The sequence below is a fragment of the Capricornis sumatraensis genome, chromosome 1 (genome assembly GCF_032405125.1).
Source record: "Capricornis sumatraensis isolate serow.1 chromosome 1, serow.2, whole genome shotgun sequence".
NCBI classification, from domain to species: Eukaryota; Metazoa; Chordata; class Mammalia; order Artiodactyla; family Bovidae; genus Capricornis; species Capricornis sumatraensis.
Genome location: NC_091069.1, coordinates 90457160 through 90479074, shown reverse-complemented (window position 1 = coordinate 90479074; position 21915 = coordinate 90457160). Strand labels below are relative to the sequence as shown.

Sequence of the window (21915 nt, the reverse complement as noted above, 5' to 3'; positions counted from 1 at the left end):
ATGTTTGCCTTGGGAATAATCCTGTATTTTCATATAGTTGTGGTGATGGAATAAGACTTTTCATCCCATATCAAATGGTGCTCACTCATGGAAGTCTCTTGGTCATTAAGGAATTAAATGAGGCTGAATGGTCTCAGAAAAATGACTGGTTCACCTTGTCAATCTTTGAAGTAAATCTTTCCTTTACTCATTGAAAGTAAATGAAGCAATGCAGGTAAACTCTTGCCCTGGACCCAGTTCTGACCAACCTCAAGGAACTGATAGGTGGAGTGAAAGGGGGCAGCATGGCCATGGGCTGACTCATGGGAAGGTGGCCCCTGGATGTTCTCAGCACCTTACAGGTCCTGCCCACCAGGGAGGGGCTTCAGGCAGACTGGCATGTTCCCAGGATACTAGAAAGGGAAATTTCAAAAGGCTTCCTGACCCAGATGAACTACCTCTCAAGGCAATGAGAGAATTTGCAGGTGGGATTGCCGGCCAGCTGGGAATCATCTTTGTGAAACTGTGGAGGATGGAAAGTTGCCAGGAAGCTAGAGAGAGATTAATGTCCTCATTTCCCCCAAAGAAGAAAGAAGGTGGAGTTCAGGAACTAATGACCATTGAACTTCATGTTGATCTTGACAAAGAAATGTAGACTGCAGGATTTCAATGATGAAGTGAAACATTTTTTAAAGGATATGATGATCATAAGAATTAGCCAGGGTTCACTAAGGATGCAAATTATGCCAGACTGTCCTGACTGCCTCTTCTAATAGGGTTATTAGGAAAGGAGATCAGGAAATCCTGTACTCATGGAATATCTAGTTTTCAGCAGGCATATTTGAGAGACATATGAAGGTATTGTAGACAAGAAGGATCAATTTAGAGTGGATGATAGTATAGTGAGGTGGATTCATAGCTCCTGGGAACTTCCTTGCTGTGGGAAGTTTAATTAATTTATTGAATGGCAAGAGCCAGATTATGTCCCCAAGCTCCATTGGAAAATTGGTTTTTTGAATTTGTAACCCAGTTTTCTATGGACAGTTTCCTTTTTGAACTCATCATGTATTTGTGTAAGAAGTTGGGTGATATGACTCTTCTATAGGACTGTAATGCTAGAATGAGTTTTGAGCTCCAATATAGAAAACAAAGATACAACCATCTTCCTCTGATGTGGGGTAAGAGGTGGATGATCAGTGACGGACTGTAGGGTGGATATGACCACCTTGTTTCCCATGGCGTTGTTTCCCCCAAGGATTAGAGGCAGGAACTATGGGAACCTGACCTTCTGTTGGTACCACTCAGAGCCCCACAAGTTTGTATCCTTGACTAAATTGAGGAACACTGGAAACTACTGAAAGTTTTTAAAGTAGGGGAACAACATCATTGGCCAGATTTGTGTTTTAGAAAGATTGCTCTGGCTGCAGGCTGGATAATGGCTTTGATAGGGCAAGACTTTAAATAGAGAGATAAAAGATGATGCCAGTAACCCATATGAGAGAATGGGAGCGGTAAAAAATGAAGCAAAGTTGGGTGTATTGGGGAGAGATTGGGGTAGTAGAATTTATGTGACTTTGTAGTAAATTGAATGTGGGGAAAGAAAGAGAGGAAGGAATCTAGAAAAGATGACTCCCAAGTTTCTGATTTGTGTGTTTAGATGGATAGGGGTAAATTAAAAGACGGTTACTCCTTGGAAGAAAAGTTATGACCAGCCTAGATAGCATATTCAAAAGCAGAGACATTACCTTGCCGACTAAGGTCCGTCTAGTCAAGGCTATGGTTTTTCCTGTGGTCATGTATGGATGTGAGAGTTGGACTGTGAAGAAGGCTGAGCGCCGAAGAATTGATGTTTTCGAACTGTGGTGTTGGAGAAGACTCTTGAGAGTCCCGTGGACTGCAAGGAGATCCAACCAATCCATTCTGAAGGAGATCAGCCCTGGGATTTCTTTGGAAGGAATGATGCTAAAGCTGAAACTCCAGTACTTTGGCCACCTCATGCAGAGAGTTGACTCATTGGAAAAGACTCTGATGCTGGGAGGGATTGGGGACAGGAGGAGAAGGGGCCGACCGAGGATGAGATGGCTGGATGGCATCATGGACTCGATGGACGTGAATCTGAGTGAACTCCGGGAGATGGTGATGGACAGGGAGGCCTGGTGTGCTGTGATTCATGGGGTCACAAAGAGTCGGACACGACTGAGCGACTGAACTGAATTGAACCTATATTGACCCAGGAGACAGCATAGAGAGAAGGCAAGAGAAAGATGTTTTGGCCATGAGGACTCAGGTGCCTGAGTGACATCAAATGGAGATGTCCCAGTGGACTAACCAACAAAGTGTGGGGATGAGCAGTTAAGGAGAGAGGTCTGGCTAAAGATACAAAACTGAGTTTATTCATTTCTTTTGCATCCACCAAATGAGGCTCCATTTTAGACACCTTCCTTCTATATATTCTTTTTTTAAGATTGAGGTATAATTGAGAGAAAGTGTTATATGTCAGGTGTACAAAATGAGTCAATATTTGTATACATTGCAAAGTGATCACCATAATAAGTGTAGTTAATATCCATCGCCATACATAGTTTCTTTTTTTTTTTTTGTGATGAGGACTTTTAAGACCCACAGTTGACCCTTGAACAATGTGGGCATTAGGGGCACCAACCCTCTGTGCAGCTGAAAATCTGCGTGTAACTTATAGTTCACCTTTTGCATCCATGGTTGCTCCCAACTTGTGTAGTAATGTAGTATTTTCTGCTGAAAAAAAAAAAAAAAGGCCGTGTGCAAGTGGACTCATGTAATTCAAACCCATGTTCTTCGAGGGCCAACTGTATTCTTTTGGCAGCTTTCAAGTGTGCAGTTCAGTGTTGTTAACTATGGCCACCATGCTGAACATTACATCCCCATGACTGACTTATTTTATAGCTGGAGGTATCTGCCTTTTGATTCTAAATCAAAGAATTTTTAATGATATTTTACTATATAACATTTGTTTCCTTAAGAGCATAAGTGCCAGTAAGCTTATGCTATGCTATGCTAAGTCACTTCAGTCGTGTCCAACTCTGTGTGACCCCATAGACGGCAGCCAACCAGGCTCCCCTGTCCCTGGGATTCTCCAGGCAAGAACACTGGAGTGGGTTGCCATTTCCTTCTCCAATGCATGGAAGTGAAAAGTGAAAGTGAAGTCGCTCAGTTGTATCCAACCCTCAGCGACCCCATGGACTGCAGCCTACCAGGGTCCTCTGTCCATGGGATCTTCCAGGCAAGAGTACTGGAGTGGGGTGCCATTGCCTTCTCCACAGTAAGCTTATATACTTATTCAATTCAAACTATTCAAACTATTCTATCTGCAGGATTCTGGTTCCATGCAGTTATGACTGTGGTAAGTAAAGAAGGAAATAAACATATCAAGCTCTCCTAGATATTTCAAAGCATTCTGGTTCATCGTTAATTGTGGTAGTAGCCTGGAAAAATAGAATTTATTCAAGTATCTCATGAATGGTAATCTGCAGTGCCTGTTAATTTGCTTCAAGAGAAAATATGGCCTTAGAAATTAATTTCACTCTTATATTCTGCAGTCTCTGGTGCATGTATGATTAAAGAGAGCAGTTCATACAGTTTTCAACTTAACATATTTGAAACCAAGCCAGAACCTAGACATGACATTTTCACATTGCTGTTGGAATTTCCATGCCTGCTATCTAAGTTCATTCTGTCCCTTTATTTATTTTGGCTCCAATCTCTGGCTTCTTCTTTCAAGTAGTTTGCTTTCAGTGTTTACGAGAGTGGACTCCCACAGCCAGAGAAAGGATGGGTAATTGGTCAGTTTGAAAGTGATATTTCCGTTTGTCGTGGAGTTAGGGTCACTTTACCATAATTAGTGATATTGTGGAAGTGCAGTAGAAAACCTAGGCAGTGTCAGTTACTTGGCTGTTTTCAGTGTGCATATGGTGCACACATACAAGATGTCCCTGTGCATTAGTTAGTGATAATTATTGATAATACTCTATTTTTCAATTCCATAATAAGAAAGATTTTGTTTTAATGAATTACAATGCAAATGAATGGTTGCTGACCTAAAACTAGGTCTCTGTTAATGTGTTCATGATTCTCTGTTAATACTGAAGTGGAAAGCTGTTATTGCTTTTGTGGTGAGCATCGTGAAATGAAATGGATATAATCAGGAGCCTTTCCCTCTCTACTGTTTTCTGCCTTGATTAAGTTATAGACCATTGTAAAGTGTTAGTCACTCAGCTGTGTCTGACTCTCTGTGACCCCATGGATTGTAGCCCACCAGGCTCTTCTATTGATGGAATTCTCTGGGCGAGAATACTGGAGTGAGTTGCCGTTCCTTTCTCCAGGCCACTGTAAAATTAAGCATAAATTTTGATGCTTTGTGTATTTTGGGTACTTTTTGTAGTTAAAAATTTTCTTTAAATTTTTGGTTATTTATGCTCATTATATGCCTTTTTACTGCAATATACAGTGGACTTACCCTGGGGCATTCAGATGGGGCATAGAACTCAGATTTTTCCTCTTGAATTAATAGTATTCTAGTTAGGAGCTTAACGAATGTTTGTTGAATGAGATCAGTAAATGATTAGATAATGATTATTGATATAATGCTGTGTTAGCGAATAATGAAAACAAAGTCATACTTTCTCTCTTCCGGTGGTTCCATCTCTAGATTTAACTTTGCCTATGCCAGAACCTTCTAGTCAGGTTTAAAAGATGGTCTTTGGGGTTAGGCTGACTGGGTTCAAATCTGAGCCATCAATCTCTAACTATGTGACCTTGGACAAGCTTTGAACTTCTCTAAATCTCAGGTCCTTCCTCTGTGAACGGTTAGCCCATGTGGATTTTGTTAGCATTAAGTGAGAGAATATATGTGAAGCCTGTACTGACTTTAGACAGTCAGTGCTTGATGAACATTAGCTACTATTGCTTTATCTGTCTCTTCTGCCTGTACTCCACCTTCAGACTACCCAGTAGTCTTATTTTGTTTGTCCCCTAGATTTTTTTTTAATTAGATTCAATGCCATCTTAGAATTTTTGAAAGATTTTTTTTTTAACATGTTACAGATTTTCCCACAGTTTCCCAGAGTCATGAGTCATGTATCTTGCTTCAGTGATGCCTCACATTCTACTGAAATTCATCAGTTCCCTAACTAGACCTCCACACATCTGTGATTCTTTGGAATATTTTATGTTGTAGGGGATGCTGCTCTACAGCTATCCTCTCTTCCTCCCTCTCTTCCACAATGTCTTCCACTGAATTTATTCATAGAACATGTTTGGTTCCTTTTTAGAGTTATTTTGCAGAAAGTAAATAAAGCCACAAAACCATTATACGTGCACCTCATACCAGAGCTTCTTTTCCTCATAAAGAGCTAATTTGAAAGCTTATCTTAAAGAATCTGCCCCTCTTTTGAAGACCCACTGTTTCCATTTCTAACCACATTCAAATTTATTCATGTTTTATTTCTTTTTTCTCCCCCTCTTTTTCATTATGCCACATTCTTGAAGATGTGGATGAATGCCTGGAACCAAAGATCTGCACAAATGGTACTTGCTCCAACCTTGAAGGATCCTACATGTGTTCATGCCATAAGGGCTACAGCCCAGCTCCAGACCACAAGCACTGTAAAGGTAAATACTGTGATCAGATTTCTCTTTTTATTTGAACTACACTTAAAAACATGTTAGCGTAACTAGCCTTAAGAAAGGAAACCATACTACTTGTCATTTATTTAACTGAGCTTCCTAGAGCACATGTTGGTTGGCCTCTGAAAGTGAATCCTCATGGTGGTTAAATTCCTATTTATTTACATAGAGAAAAACAGTGAATTTTTTGAGAACATCTATAAACCACAGATCTATTTAGTTTTTTCTAGTTGTAAAAACAGTTCTACAACTCTGTGAATATACTGAAAACTATTGTACACTTTAAATAGATAAACTATGTGATATATAATTTTTTATTTCAATAACATTGCTATTAAAAATGCATTTGCTATAGAAAATGTAGCAAATGCAGAAAGGTAAAACAGATAATCTCTCAGCCTCATTTGTGGATATTCATATCTCAAAGAAGTTTTGTGTCATTAAGATTACGTACTGTGTCCAGTTTTCAGTCTTGCTTTTTGTTATTTAATAGTATATCATGAGCATCTTTCATTAATAACTCATTTCAGGCATTAGTTTTAAAAGCAGTGTAATATTCCAGTGTATTGCTGTTTTTGCATTTTCATTGTTCTTCAGATTTTGTAAAGGTGGAATAATTGGGCAAAGTGCTCTGTGTTTAACTATTTCAATAGAACACTACTTTCTAACTCTAAAATGTGTGAACACTTACTATTACATACTTAATCATGTGTTTGTTAAGCATTTGTATTTCCTCTTTTGTATATTTGTTAATATGCTTTATCATTAGTCAAATTTTTAAGTCAGTGTAAATGAACATTTTATATATGATATATATATATGTGTGTGTGTGTGTGTGTATTTAACATATACACTTTCCTCTAGAATATTAGTGTAATTTGCCCATGGTTTCTCTAATTTTTAAAGTAATTTTAAAGAAGTTTTCATCTTCTCTGTGGTTAATTTGTTTGCTTTCTGCTGTCTTCCATCACTTTTATACTTAAAAGGATGCTCTTTCAAAGGAAGGAAGAAAAAATAAGTAAACCTTTTTCTTTTCTTTGCTGTCTCAGTGAAAGTGAAGGGTCTAGGGTGGTAATTAATTTATCACTGCGGTAGGGAAGCAGTAAACAGATACCCTACTATAGACCTGTAAGAACTGAAGCATCTTCCACTGGCAGTAGGGAGTTCATAGACATTTGAATTTTTGGTGCCTTGTTCCTTTCAGACAGCGGAGTACTAGCCACTCCCAGGAGAGCATAGACAGCGAGCGCAGCTCCTTTTTCTCCTGGTCCTTTCCCACATCCACAGCTTGCCTTCTGACTACTTAAGCCAAGCATCTCCTCAAAAAAAGTTAAACTTGAGAATCCCTTGAAAGGTACTCTGTGTGTTTGATGGAAGAGAAATTTCCTCATATACAGGGCTAATGGTGACTAAAGGTCTCAGTGTTAGAAGCCATTATTCGCCATTATTAATCTTTATTTGATTAACAGTATCTGGTTTATTACCATATCCTGTCATGTTACTTTCTCTTTGTGATCTACCTGTTCCTTTTCATCTTACTCATAGAAATGCTTCTAATCTGTGCCCACTTCATATTCCACATTTGTTACCACTACTTTCTTCAATTTGCATTCTCTGACCCATGGCCCATCCAAATTGATGTCACAACTGCCTTAAGAGTGTTCTGTGCTTATTTTGACCCATGATTATCCTGCCCAGCACACCCATCTTTTTACTCGCTACTGACCTAAATCCTGGCTCTTCCAGTGATCTACTGTACAACCTTGGAAAAACAATCTCAGGTTTCCCAAAATCATGCCATCTCTAAAATTCAGGAATTAGATGCTGTAGAGGGAAAGTGCAGAGTTAACACATGTTGAATGAATAACTCATGACCACCTTCTTCCTCCTGGCATTGCCATACCAAATGAGCCTGCTCCTCTCTAATTTGTCACCCTACCACCCCAGAATTCACACTGTCAATTGATATCACCCCCTAGGACAACTTGTATTTTCCAGTCTCTGGGATACCATGCTGGGCTGCTGCTTCTATTCATCCTTTTTGTCAAGTGTATCAAGGAACCAGTGCCTTCCAGGCACTGCATATGTTACCAAGAGACTGTAATCTCTCAAAAGATGTATTATTCATTGAAAGAGATGCATAGCTGCAACAGCTAATTAGAGTTCATAAAGTACTAAGTGATGAAAGTTAAGTCATCAGTGATGTCATGTATTCCTGACATTATGTGAGGACCAGGACAATTTACCTTCTTGCTATTCTTCCAAAAAACTCTTAATGCAGTCTTAATCATGAGAAACACATGAGGCAAGTCCAAATTGGGGACGTACTATGGATTTCTGGCCCATATCCTCAAGGCAATTAAGATTGTTAAAACAAAGAAGAACTGGGAGATGAGACACCTGAATATGATGTGGTCCCCAGGATAGGATCCTGGAATAGAAAGAGGACCTGAATGGAAAAACTGGTGAAATCCAAATAAGTTTGGAGTTTAGTTTTTGGATGTTTTTAAAGGCAGTATATCATATTCTAGTTTGGATAGTCTGGATCTGTGTGAGCATGGATAAGTAATCTCATTTCACCAAGCCTTACTTGCTGATCTGCAGGAAGGTAGCAGTAATGGCACCTAGGAGGGTTGATGTGAAGACTGTATGAGATAATAGGGTAACAAGATATTGGAGAAATATGGAGATAATACATGGAGGATGAGGGAAAGCAGAGGCAGAGCATGACATTCTGTGGCGGATGTTGTTATTCACCAAATAATAGGCGTGTGCAAAGTTCTGTTGCAGCCAGGAACTGTGTGACTAATTCTACTTGCATGCTTCTGAGAAGGCTTGGGAGAGGTGTTGCTATTTGAACTTGGTTTTAAAATATTGAGTGCAGAGGGGAGAACCTTAGTAGGCAGAGGAAGCAGCGCGTATCAAAGCTTAGAGGTGGGAAAGAACTGTTTTCTCCACTTGCCACTTAAGCGTGCTCTCTACTCTCATTTGCCTGGTGTCTTTCCATTACAGCCTGGGATAAGATCAGGCAAGGTCCCCATCACCTGCTTGAGAAACCTGCATATTCACTAGCTGTGTTTCTTACTCCCCAAAGTCCTTCCTTTTCACAATAATACATTGTATGACATCCTTTCTCTTTATTTTCTAATCTTTCCTAAATGACATCAACGTACAGATGCCAGATTCTACTCAGAACATAAATCTGTTTTCCAGCACTGCAGGAAATGCCAGTTTCACTCTGTTGATAGTCCTAACTATTATCAGTGTCTTCACCTCCCTAACTCTTTTCAGGTTGTAAATATTAGTACATTATCTAATGTATTGGATTGGCCGACATATTCATTTGGATTTTCCGGAGATGTTACAGAAAAATCTGAACAAACTTTTTAGCCAAGCCAGTATTAATCCATTACTTGTTTGAATCTTTTTGTATCTCTGCATCTCTTTGTGCACTTTACTGGTATATGTCCTAAATGTATAAATAACTAGAGATAGCCTCTATTTTAACTCCTATCAGGATTTATCATAGTAATATGTGCAAAAAGTCCTTCAAAGAAAAAATACCTTTTATGAAATATAATATTCTCTATTCATCCCTTGGCACAAGAGAGAGAAGACATTTGTCCCACATGTCTATTTTATTGGAAAGTGTTCTTTTGTATAGAAATTTTATATCTCAATCAATAAAGAAAAAGATGCTTTTTTTGTTTGTTTCATAAATGCATAGAATTATGCTGCCTTTGTTCCCCTTGGTCCTTTTAAAGACCCAGAGATCACCTTATTCAAGATAACAGAGTTGCCTGGAGTTATTCCAAATGTGTATATCACTACTTATAATGAATTACTTCTGACAGTCTTCCCAACATAAATGAGTAACTTATGTAGGATGTCTGGTGTCTCCTGACAGTTCTTGGAATGGAGGGTATGTTCTTGCGGCAGACATCTTCACATGGGAATGCTTAGTTTGTCATCCTCTTTGAGAAAATCAGAAAGAGGCCAAAGCACTAAAAATGTTGTCAGACATTACATGAGATCCAACCAGCTACATGAGCTTTTGTTGGTCTTAAATTCTTGAACTGATGTCTCAAGTATTTTATAAAATGTGCTGAAAGAAAATATGATGTGGGCTCCTCTTCGCTGACGACCACTGGAAAAGCTAGTATACTGAGAGTTTTGGAAAGGTGTTGAATCATTCGCAAGACAAACTTCTTACTTAATTTTTCTGTTGATAGTCAATGGTTGACAGCTAGGAATTATATACAAAAGAAGGGATTGATTGCACAAGAAGTGACACAGAAGTTTCTAGTAAACTAATTGCTAGAAGAAATTAAATCAGAAACATTCCTGAACTCTGAATACATTAATAGTCAATGTGAGCTTTTTCAGGTTATGTGGGATAACCTGACTTACCTTGCTTGTATCAGGGTAAAATTCAAAAGGTTAATAATGCCTCACTGGTGGTTAAATGCAACTTTGCTTAGGAAGCAGATAATTGTCAGTGATATTTAAGGGAATGGACTGTGCAGTTGGTTGAGTTCTCCTGGCAAAAACTTGTAGATGCATTTTGTTCAATAATAGGATATTTTCAGAAGGAAGCAATAGTTAGACATTAATCTTTGGGACCTGGTTTCCTTAAGACAGTGCTCTTTTTAGACTAGGACTTCTTTCTCCCACTCAGTATAGGGCTGGTGTGTTTTCATCCGTTCTCTCCAGTAATTCTCACAACAAACCTGTAGTGCAGGTGGTGAAGTTCAATACTACCACATTTTAATCATCATAAACTCTCACAAACTGAGTAACTACTCAGCAGGACATTCTGAGGCTTTATCTGCATAGAGAAGACAAGAGAGAGTTACCTGGTTAAATTGGATCAACCTCATGTCCAAACAAAAACATTTAGGAAATAAGTGCTGCTTCAGCCTCAAGTGTTCAAGTTACTGATGAGCCCAGTCTTTTCTTCATTTATGTAAATTCATTTCCATGATTAGAACACTTACAAAGAATTACGTTTTTTCTCAGTCAATAGCTTTTTGTTTACGCAAGGTGTTTTGAAAACTCCTCACTCATCACTTTCTCTTTGACTTTCCAACATCTGTCATCAAAACAGGATCATTTCTCTTGGCTTTCCTTGTTACTTTGAAAATGAGCTCAGTGTCCTTTAACACAACTGTTTGATCTTACACTTTTCCAACTTCTAATATAGTAGAAGTGTCTATTTCCCTCCACAACTGCCTCCATTCTGGTTTTATTTCTAAAGTTCTTGGGAGAGCGTTAATTCTGCCTTCTTTCTTAAAACTTCATAGGTCAGCAAGCTGCTTCATAGTCATTATTTTGTGCTTGAGATTCTTTCTTTATCAACTGTGAAATATTTCATATTATATTTGTGTTATATCCAGAGTGAGAGAGAGAGACATGGCAAAGAGCTTGATGTTGTATTGAACACACTTTTATTTCATCATAAATTTATCATCTATTTGTAATTGTTTTCTACAGTCCAGCACACTGAAGTTGATATGAAGAACATCAGTGGGCTGATTCAAATTAAAATTATAGTACCTCACATAGCAGAAGTACTATTATTTTTGTAGTAATAACCCCAGAATGCATTATAGGGGGCAGAACTTCTTTTTTAATGTTTATTGAAAATTTTCTGTTGTTTTGGGTCATGCCATAAAAGTCCACCCTGGAAATGGAAGGCTTAGAGGGCAGCAGCTTGGATTAGGGTCTCAGACTTGAGCTAATGGGTGTCTAGATGTAAGACTTAATGTAAAGCAATTGTCACTGTGTTTACAGATATTGATGAATGTCAGCAAGGGACTATGTGCATGAATGGGCAGTGCAAAAACACCGATGGCTCCTTCAGGTGTACCTGTGGGCAAGGCTACCAGCTATCAGCAGCAAAAGACCAATGTGAAGGTAGGTGTGTGGCAACATGAACTCCTGTGATTTCAGTTTAAGGCACCTGCCTTAAAAAAATGTGCACTCAGTAAAGCAGGTGTGTGAATGTGTTCCTGAGAAACTACCCAGATGATTGTTTGTGCCACAAAGCAAGGGACTTATACTTAAGTCAGGAAAATCAATGAAACAGGATTTTAAAAGGCTGAATTTGAAAACTATGGTATTAGTGATCAGTGGCTGGCATTACTATTGAAAAGAAAAATGGTTGCTCCCTGTGTAATTCCTTATTTGCAGAAAATCAATTCTATTTAAATTACATGAAAGTTTCACACAATAGGATTAACATTTACTTAAGGGAATTATGTCTGCCTGGTATTACGTTGTGGAATATTAATGATTTAGTTTTTGTGTGCATTGAGCTTTTAAAATCCTTCTTTAAAAAAAAAATCACTAAAGACTTTAGGCAGACTGAAATAATGTCTGCCTTGTACTCAGGGATAAAGTCTGTGCAATGTGCTCTGTGCCTACAGGTGACAGTGAGGATTCTGGACCTTGCTGGGGTTGACCGTAGACTTTAAAAAGTTAGTTTGTTTCAGTGAACTTCATACAGAATTACAAGTTGACCCTTCAACAACACACGTTTGAACTTCATGAGTCCATTTATATGCAGATTTTTTGGTAAATACTTAGAGTATTACACCATCTGCGATTGGTTGAATCCTCAGATATAGAAATGTGGATACAGAAGACAAGCTGTCAGGTTAAATGTGGACATTTGACTGTGTGGTGGTCAGTATCTGCATTATTCAAGGGTTAACTGTACTTTACTTCTCAGTAAGAGGATATGTTTCCTGAGTTTAAAGATGCCGTGGTATTGCCTGTGACAAGCACAGATATCCAGAATTCTTGAAAAGAAATGTCATTTAAGAACAGAATACACACTGTACATAATCAGTTGTTTTATTATAAGGAAACAATTTCTATCCGTGTCTGTATGTAAACTTAGATATTTAATGAGTAGAAAGGTTTCTTGAGGTGGATTATAAAAGAGACAAGGTATAATGATACTATAAAGGGATCTACCAATAGTATCATAACCTTCTTCTATTATCCCTTTCTAGAATATAGAAAGTCATTACAGTACCTAATGCCATGGGCGGGGGCCAGCGTGAGGAACTCCGCCCATGGCAACCTAACCTAACGGTGAAGACTGATCAGACGCGTACAAGCACACTCATGTACACAGATTAATTAGGTGATTTGGTCTTAATTCTAGTCCCTCTCAAAGTTCTTTATTTTATGAATACTGAACTGTACAGATGAATGTGTGGTAAGAGTAGAGGCCCATACATAATATAATAAGGCTATTGTGCTCACAGGCCTTTCTTTTGAAGAGCCTGTGATGTCACTCCAAGAGATAAATCAGACATGGGAGAATCACTCACCAGGTTAGCAGTAGGGTCACACCAAAATTTGAAAGAAAACAAAAAACATGTACTCCACTGTTCATTGCAGCACTGTTTACAATAGCTAGGACATGGAAGCAACCTCGATATCCATTGACAGGTGAATGGATAAAGAAACTGTGGTACCCACTTCACACCAGTCAGAATGGCTGCGATCCAAAAGTCTGCAAGCAATAAATGCTGGAGAGGGTGTGGAGAAAAGGGAACCCTCCTACACTGTTGGTGGGAATGCAAACTAGTACAGCCACTATGGAGAACAGTGTGGAGATTCCTTAAAAAACTAGAAATAGAGCTGCCTTATGACCCAGCAATCCCACTGCTGGGCATACACACTGAGGAGACCAGAATTGAAAGAGACACATGTACCCCAATGTTCATCGCAGCACTGTTTATAATAGCCAGGACATGGAAACAACCTAGATGTCCATCAGCAGATGAATGGATAAGAAAGCTGTGGTACATATACACAATGGAGTATTACTCTGCCATTAAAAAGAATACATTTGAATCAGTTCTAATGAGATAGATGAAACTGGAGCCGATTATACAGAGTGAAGTAAGCCAGAAAGAAAAACACCAATACAGTATACTAACACATATATATGGAATGTAGAAAGATGGCAATGATGACCCTGTATGCGAGACAGCAAAAGAGACACAGATGTGTAGAGCGGACTTTTGGACTCTGAGGGAGAGGGAGAGGGTGGGATGATTTGGGAGAATGGCATTGAAACATGTATACTATCATGTAAGAAACGAATCTCCAGTCTATGTCCGATGCAGGATACAGGATGCTTGGGGCTGGTGCACGGTGATCACCCAGAGAGATGTTATGGGGAGGGAGGTGGGAGGGGGGTTCATGTTTGGGAACGCATGTACACCCGTGGTGGATTCATATCAATGTATGGCAAAACCAATACAGTACTGTAAAGTAAAATAAAGTAAAAATAAAAATTTAAAATCTTAAAAAAAAAAAAGAAACTGTGGTACATATATACAACGGAATATTACTTAGCTATAAAAGGAACACATTTTAGTCAGTTCTAATGAGGTGGATAAACCTAGAATCTATTATGCAGAGTGAAGTAAGTCATAAAGAGAAAAACAAATATCGTATATTAACGCATATATGAAATTTAGAAACATGGTACTGATGAACCTTTTGCGGGGCAGCAGTGGAGGTGCAGACATAGAGCACAGACTTACGGACGTGGGAGGATGGCGGGAAGGAGAGAGTGGGATGAATGGAGAGAGTAGCATGGAAACATACACTACCATATGTAAAATACATAGCCAATGGGAATTTGCTGTATGACCCGGGGAACTCAAACTGGGGCTCTGTAACAACCTAGAGGGGTGGGAAGAGGTGGGAGGGGTGTTCAAGATGGAGGGGCATATGTATACCATGACTGACTCATGTTGATGTATGGCAGAAACCAATGCAACATTGTAAAGCAATTATTCTTCAGTTAAAAATAAATAAAGAATCACATTGCCAGATGTAGGCCCATATATGTAAATATAATCAACAAAGTTTATCAGCAACCTACATGAATTAAGTGCCTGCTGATTGGTAAAATACTGGGTCATCTGAAGAGCAGTGAAGAGTGTGGTAGACATGGGCTCTGCCTCAAGAAACTTAAAATCTAATGGTTAAAGTAAGTGATGAAATATATGAAATACATTTATTTGCCTTTTGTATGTGGATATGATGCAGGCATGTGTGTGAGTCTGAGCTCAGGGTGTGGTTACAGAACAAATAATGTCTAGCAGAAGATGTGAGCATCGAGGAAGAAAGATTCATAGGAAACACAGGTATCAGATAGGCTGAGAGCAGGGAAGGACCATTGTGTGGTGCTGTTTTCCAATAAAACTTTATTAACAGTAATAGGCAGTGGTAGGCTATAGCTTACTGATCCCTGCTTTAGGCTATCATAGGCCATAGTGCTTTTAAACTCAGAGTTGAATCTATACTTGAATCTATAGAAGGAATTCTAAGAAGCTTTATTGTGATTCCCAGATTACAGCCAAGTATTTGCCCCTCATCAGTGCCCAGTGGATACATGTGTACAGGTTCTTAGCTCATTTCTCATCGGGTTTTCCCTACTGAAATATTAATGAGTGACCTTTTTACTAGAGCTCAGTCTGAGTCACATGATAAAAATTCTAAATTAATTAGAAATCAGAAGGTTTACAGATCTTTACATGAATGATTAAAAACTCACTTTTAGGGATTTCCATGTGGTCCAATGGTTAGGAATCTGCGTTCTAATACAGGGCATGTAGGTTTGATCCCTGGTTGGGGAACTAAGATCCCACATGCTGCAGGGCAACTGGACCTGTACACCATAGCTACAGAGAAGCCTGCATGCGGCAACGAAGATCCCATCTGACATAGGCAAATAAATACTTTTTAAAAACCTCCCTTTTAAAGCACCGCTTTTAAGTTTCCTTTTACTCTCTTGCTCACAGATATTGATGAATGCCAGCACCATCATCTCTGCAGTAATGGGCAGTGCAGGAACACAGAGGGCTCCTTCCTCTGTGTTTGTGACCACGGTTACAGAGCATCTGCCCTTGGAGACCATTGTGAAGGTGAGAGTTACTCTTGGTTACAGAATCATAAAATGCCAGAATCAGGATCAGGGAAATCTGAACATCATCCTGGCTTCTTTCCTCAACCCCATACTTTTGACTTCAGGGTTGAGGACTTTTGATCCCTGCGAGATATTTTCCCCAAGGTCACACAAATAGTGCAAAGAAATGTGAGGATCCAAGTTTTCTTTGCCCTGCTCGGAGCAGTTTTTTAGAAAAGTTATGCCAGCTAAGTGCATAAAGAAGCAGTGTAACTTTTCTCAGCTATGGATAGTTTATCCTGAGTATCTCATTCTGTATAGCATCCCTGGGGTGCAGGACCAATGGTCCCAACGGTCCAAGTAAGCTAAGACGAGTTAATTTTCCAGATAACTGTAAAATTTTAAAAGCCAGACTTTAATTTCGAGCTTTTCATATGAAATATTTCTAAAAGATATCCCACTGTGAGTCTTTAACCACTTTCACTATCTGCCTTGGCTCAGAGCCCCTCTTAGGTGGTCGGGGTTGTAGCCACCTGTCACCAGCCTGGTGCTTGTGAATTCTCTGGGTTCACTGTCCACCCAAGTAATGACATTTTTTCCAGTTTATCTACTGATTTGCTATTGTTAGATCCTATCAGTTGTGAAACAAGGAATGTGAACACAGAGTTTGCTTCACACAGTAAGGTTGAGTATGCGTGAGGTTCTGAACCCCACATTTTATAGACGAGAATGAGCTTGTTTTGTGACACATACTTCAGTGGCTCCAAATACTTCCCAGTTCCTTGGGTTGGGAAAGATCAACTGTTTTATATAGCATCCTTCTCCTCTGGCCAGAGAACTTGACACACACAGTCAGAACTTGTCTGGAGGGCAAGTGGGGGCAGTTTCCGAGGTGTTAAAATGTACGTTATTGTTGAATCAGTGAATCATCTTCTAGGATTTTATCCTAAGGTGGTAATGTTCTTTGAAGAGTTAATATAACCAGTGAAAAGTGGTAATCAACGTACCTACTAAAAAAGTAGGCAGATGATCAAGGGATAAGTCGAAAGAGTAAGAATTGATTTTCTGAATTCTGTGAATGGGGAACACTACAATATCTGGGTAAATGTTGATGATTCGACATAATGGCATTCCAGGATGGAAGAGGCAGTCGTATTCCCAGGAAACAGTCATGGAGGGTCTATTTTGGAAGTGGGTAGGTGGCAGGGCACATGCCAAGGCCCTGAAAACCAGCACTGACCCCACTAAGTGTTCTGCCCTCTTTCCTGGCCTAGCCGAGAGGATAACCAGCTCATTGACTAAATCTTGGGCAATACGTCCTTGTTATAGGATATATTCCTCTTATTTTGGCTGATTTAATGTGTAACCATTTCACCAGGAGGCTAATATTTTTTATTCTAAAACCATTATATGAAGAGCCAAATAAAACCTTTTACTCGGCTTGCTTGTCATTATTAGTATATATGTTCCATAAGAAAGCTTCTTTTCAGAAAAAGAAAAATTTGAGAGGTACAAAAGAGAAAAGTAGAAATTGATTAAACAAAAAACTACATAATAAAACAGACCAATTTCGTGTAAATCTCAGAAGAAAGAAAAAAATTAGAAATCCAAAAGGATTTGAACAGTATAGAGCAAATTAAAACATGAAAAGACAGTAGTACATTTGTATCTGAAATAGATTGGATCAAATCATTGAAATGGGTACTTTTTAAAAGAAAATTTAAATCATCAAATTCAACCCAAGAAGAAAAACATCCGAAATAACCCATATCCCTACAAGAAATTGGAAAATATATTGAAAGATTATCTTCAAAAGATAGAAAGAAACCTTCTTTTTAAGCATATCATCAGACCCTTTTCAAATCAGGGCTTAATTTCTCTACTGTTCTGGATTATAAATAGGACTGAAGTCCATTCAATATTTCAGAGCTCCCTTTGAAACGATAATAGGACTTCAGCCCGCTAATGCCCAACAAGCACTGTTTCCAGCCCTTCCTAATCGTACTCAGCTGTAATTAACTGAGCGGTGACTGTTCACATGCCTCTCGCAGCTGTAAGAGGAAGAGCCATCTTGGCGTTTATATTTACATGTGTAATATTCTTCTAATAACTCTGGCAGGGACTGTGTTTTCTTATACTGTCATCCTGCAGTCCTGCTGGACTGCTCATGGAGTCAGAATCCTGAGTATTGCGCTAATCTCCGCGTGCTCTTTACTCCAGCAAACTCAGTAGCCACTCAGTTTGTGATGCTGTGTGGCCTCAGTTGTCCTGGTTATTAGAGGTGTTTGGCATGTCAGTCCTCAAAGGCTCTGCCTCTGACTTGTCTTCCTCCAGGCACAGTCTCTGCTCCTGTGCACCTTGGCACCTTCTTCAGTAACTTGTTGTGGTTGCTGTATGCTAGTCCCTTGCAAAGCCTGAGAAAAAGATTCATACTCTGTCTTCCTTGTAGCCCTTCTCTCTGTTGGTCATTTCTTTGCAGACCAAATCAAAACGGGGAGGTGCTGGTATTTCTTACCTTCTGACATTTCTTTCCAAGTCAAAGTCATCCATTTATTCTTTTATGCATTTATTCAACAAATATTTGGGACTTCCCTGGTAGTTGAGTGGCTAAGACTCCACGCACCCAGTGCTAGGGGCTTGGGTTCGATCCCTGATCAAGAAACTAGATCTTGCCTGCCACAGCTAAAGATCCCACATACTGCAACTAAGACCTGGCACAGAGAAATAAATAAACTAAGTAAGTTTTTAAAAACAACAGCAACAACAAAAACAAACAAAAACCCAAATATTTGAGTGACTAGGATGTGCCAGGCACTCTTCTAGGTGCAGGATATGCAGCAGTAAACTAGACAAGAATAAAAGTCTTGCTCTTGTGTAGCTTACATTTCATTTGTGACACATGATAAATAAGTAAACTAATAAATGTCAAGGGGAAAATTAAAGTAGGGTACATGAGGAGTGGTGTGGGAAGGAGGGAAAGTTTTAAATAAGTAGGCAAGCAGCAGCTAGTCTGAGATGATGACATTTGATTATGGGGGGAGTGTTCCGTGAAAAGCCTTTGTGGAGGGAATTAGGAACTTGGTCGATATGCAAATGAAGATATCTGAAAGGCAATTGGATTTACGTGTTTGGAATTCAGTAGTAAGTTCTGAGCTGGGATTCATCAGCATGTAGACAGTGTTTAAAGCCATAAAGTTGGAGGGGATCACCATGGAAGTGCACGTAGCTGAGAGAAGTGGTCCAAAGACTGTCATGGTCCCTCATGTAGAAGTGAAGAGGTGATAGGAACAAGCAAAGAGGATTGAGAAGAAGTGGCAAGTGAAGGAGGAAGACCAGAATTCAAGAGATGGAAGTATTTCAAAGAGGGAGAAATGAACCTGTGTCAAACATTGCTGCTAGGCAAGATGAGGACCAAAAGTTGATGGAATTTAGCAAAGTGGAGGTCATTGGCGACTGCCCGCATTCTCAGTGGAGAGGTGACCACAACTGACTGGTGCTTTCTTTAAAGCCTGATGGCCAGCTCCTACAGGAAATCTTTGCTTTCCTAGAAGAAGTCTCTCTTTCATATTACCCTTGGCAGTGGTGCTGGACAATCCCACATTGGGCTCTCTTAATATTCCAGCTACTCTTTTTTTTTTCTGCTTTCTAAGATAGAGGTCTTGCAAAAATATGTAAACTAAACCAGATTCTAATGTAATGAACTGTTTTAAAATCTGTCCAATTGTTTTTGAACTTTTTAAAATGCTTTCATTTCTTCACATATATTATTTCTCCTAGACTTTGGAAAGTGAAAGAAAATTATTTTAGGGAGAGGTGAACAAAAGTGATAGATTTCCATGATGCTAGGGCATACTAGGTAATGGAGTGTTGTTCCTTAAATTCATATCCTTGGTATTCTACTTGCTGTATTTTGATTTGAAATTTTTCACATAATACTAATGGTCAGAGATGCTGTTTCTTATTTTGTCTCAGTTTCCTAAAGAGCAAAGAAAGAAAGGTAAATCTAAATGTGGATCTCTTACTCAACACCCATTAGGGTGGCTGGGAAGCTACTCGAATAAATATGGAACAGTTGGAACTCTCCTACCTTGCTGGTGGGATTGTAAAATGATGCAACCGCATTAGAAAACTTCAGAAGTTAATTCTACTGTGTGGCCCAGCCATTCTACCCCTCAGAATCTACTCAAGGAAAAGCATATGTTAACACAAAGATTTGCATATGAATAAAAATGTCAGTCACAATAGTCACAATAGTACAACTGTAAGCAATCCAAGTACTCAGCACAGGTGAAGGGTAAACAAATCAGGAGACATTCACACAATAGAACACTACTCAGCAATGATGAGGGGAGAGATATTGATACAGGTGACAAACCTGGATGACTCAAAAACACTACGCTGACCAGAAGCAGCCATACAGAAAAGGGGTACAAGGAAACCTTTGGGGGCATTGGAAATGCCTGTACATTTTTTGGTAATGGTTGGTCCAGATTTTCCTTTAATACATGTTTTATGGCAAAGATCCACCAACAGTAGACTAGAATATTCCCATTTGTCTCAACTATTTCAAAAATCATGAAATTAGCAGAAAGTTTGATCTTAAGAATTATTTTCACAGAATTTATATCTAAGAGCATTTTCTCAGTTAAATTTGGTTTTAGGAATCTTGATATTCCCAAGGTCAGTTAACCAGGGAATAGACCAGTTGTTGGTGCATTCAGGCTTTGTAAGAGACACTTAGTCCTCCCTGCTATTATTTTTCTTAATTGTGCATATTTCCTTTACTGACTCTTGGATGGCAGTTAAAACACCCAAGGCACAAGGTTAACAGGAATGGCGATTAGACAAAAAGACAAAGGAAAATGTCTCCAGACTTTATATTTGTTACTACAGAATGACATTCTTAGAAAGGTGTTTCATTCGTTCCTTTAAAAAATGTTGCATTTGCAATGGTGAAAAGACTCTGATGCTGGGAGGGATTGAGGGCAGGAGGAGAAGGGGATGACAGAGGATGAGATGGCTGGATGGCATCGCCGACTCGATGGATGTGAGTTTGAGTGAACTCCAGGAGATGGTGATGGACAGGGAGGCCTGGCGTGCTGCAATTCATGGGGTCGCAAAGAGTCGGACACGACTGAGCAACTGAACCGAACTGAAGAATCCAACCTAAGAGATATAAATTGATACAGAAATGCCTGTGCCTTGTTTGTGATGATGGTTACAAGAATGTGTTTACATTTGTCAGAGCTCATTGATTTGGACTCTCAGATGCATTTGTAATATGTAAATTACACTTAAATGAAGTTGGAGAAACACTAAAAATGTGGTAAACTATTTTAGTTGTGACAGTCACATCAGCTGTAGTTTACATTTTAGGATCAGTATTTAGAAACACTTTGAAAATGGGTGAGCTTCATAATAATTTCTTTTGATAGAGTGAAATTATAAGGTGCTTCTCTTTTAGCTACCCCATGAATGGTACAGAGGGCAGTTAATTACTTGTTTGGATTCTACGAGAAATACTTAATTCCACATTTTCAACCAGACAGCAAGGAGAATAGACTGCAATAGTCTTCACATTCAGTTCTGGACATTTTCATGTATTTTAGTTGTTGTTCAGTCGCTAAGTCATGTCCAACTCTTTGCGACCCCGTGGACTGTAGCACACCAGGTTTCCCTGTCCTTCAGCATCTCCCGGAATTTGTTCAAACTCATGTCCATGGAGTCAGTGATGCCATCCAACCATTTCGTCCTCTGTCGTCCCCTTCTCCTCCTGCCTTCAGTCTTTCCCAACATCAGGTTCTTTTCCAATGAATCTGTTCTTCATATCAGGTACCAAAGTACTGAAGCTTCAGTATCAGTCCTTCCAATGAATATTCAAGGTTGATCTCCTTTAGGATTGACTGGTTTGATCTCCTTGCAGTCCAAGGGACTCTCAAGAGTCTTCTCCTGCACTTGAAGTCCAGCACCGTTTGAAAGCATCAATTCTTGGGTTCTCAGCCTTCTTTATGATCCAACTCTCACATCCATAGTTGACTATGGAAAAGCAATAGCTTTGACCTTTGTCAGCAAAGTGATGTCTCTGATTTTTAATATGCTGTCTAGGTTTGTCATATCTTTTCCTCCAAAGAGCAAGAGTCGTTTAATTTCATGGTTGCAGTCACCGTCCACAGTGATTTTGGAGACCAAGAAAATAAAGTCTGTTACTGTTTCCATTTTTTCCCCTTCTGTTTGCCATGAAGTGATGGAACCAGATGCTATGATCTTAGTTTTTTGAATGTTGAGTTTTAAACCAGTTTTATCACTCTGCCCTTTTACCTTCATAAAAAGGAGCT

General features: G+C 39.2%; 1 protein-coding gene across 28 annotated transcripts in view; it reads left to right on the top strand.

The window, feature by feature from the left end:
- LTBP1 (latent transforming growth factor beta binding protein 1) overlaps window positions 1-21915 on the top strand; it is a 456525-nt gene that overhangs the window by 336862 nt on the left and 97748 nt on the right. For all 28 annotated transcript variants that reach the window (XM_068988396.1, XM_068988377.1, XM_068988386.1 and 25 more), the window contains 3 exons: window positions 5503-5625; window positions 11434-11556; window positions 15477-15599. In XM_068988396.1, the coding sequence (XP_068844497.1) occupies window positions 5503-5625; window positions 11434-11556; window positions 15477-15599 (369 nt within the window). The remainder of the gene's footprint in view (window positions 1-5502; window positions 5626-11433; window positions 11557-15476; window positions 15600-21915) is intronic.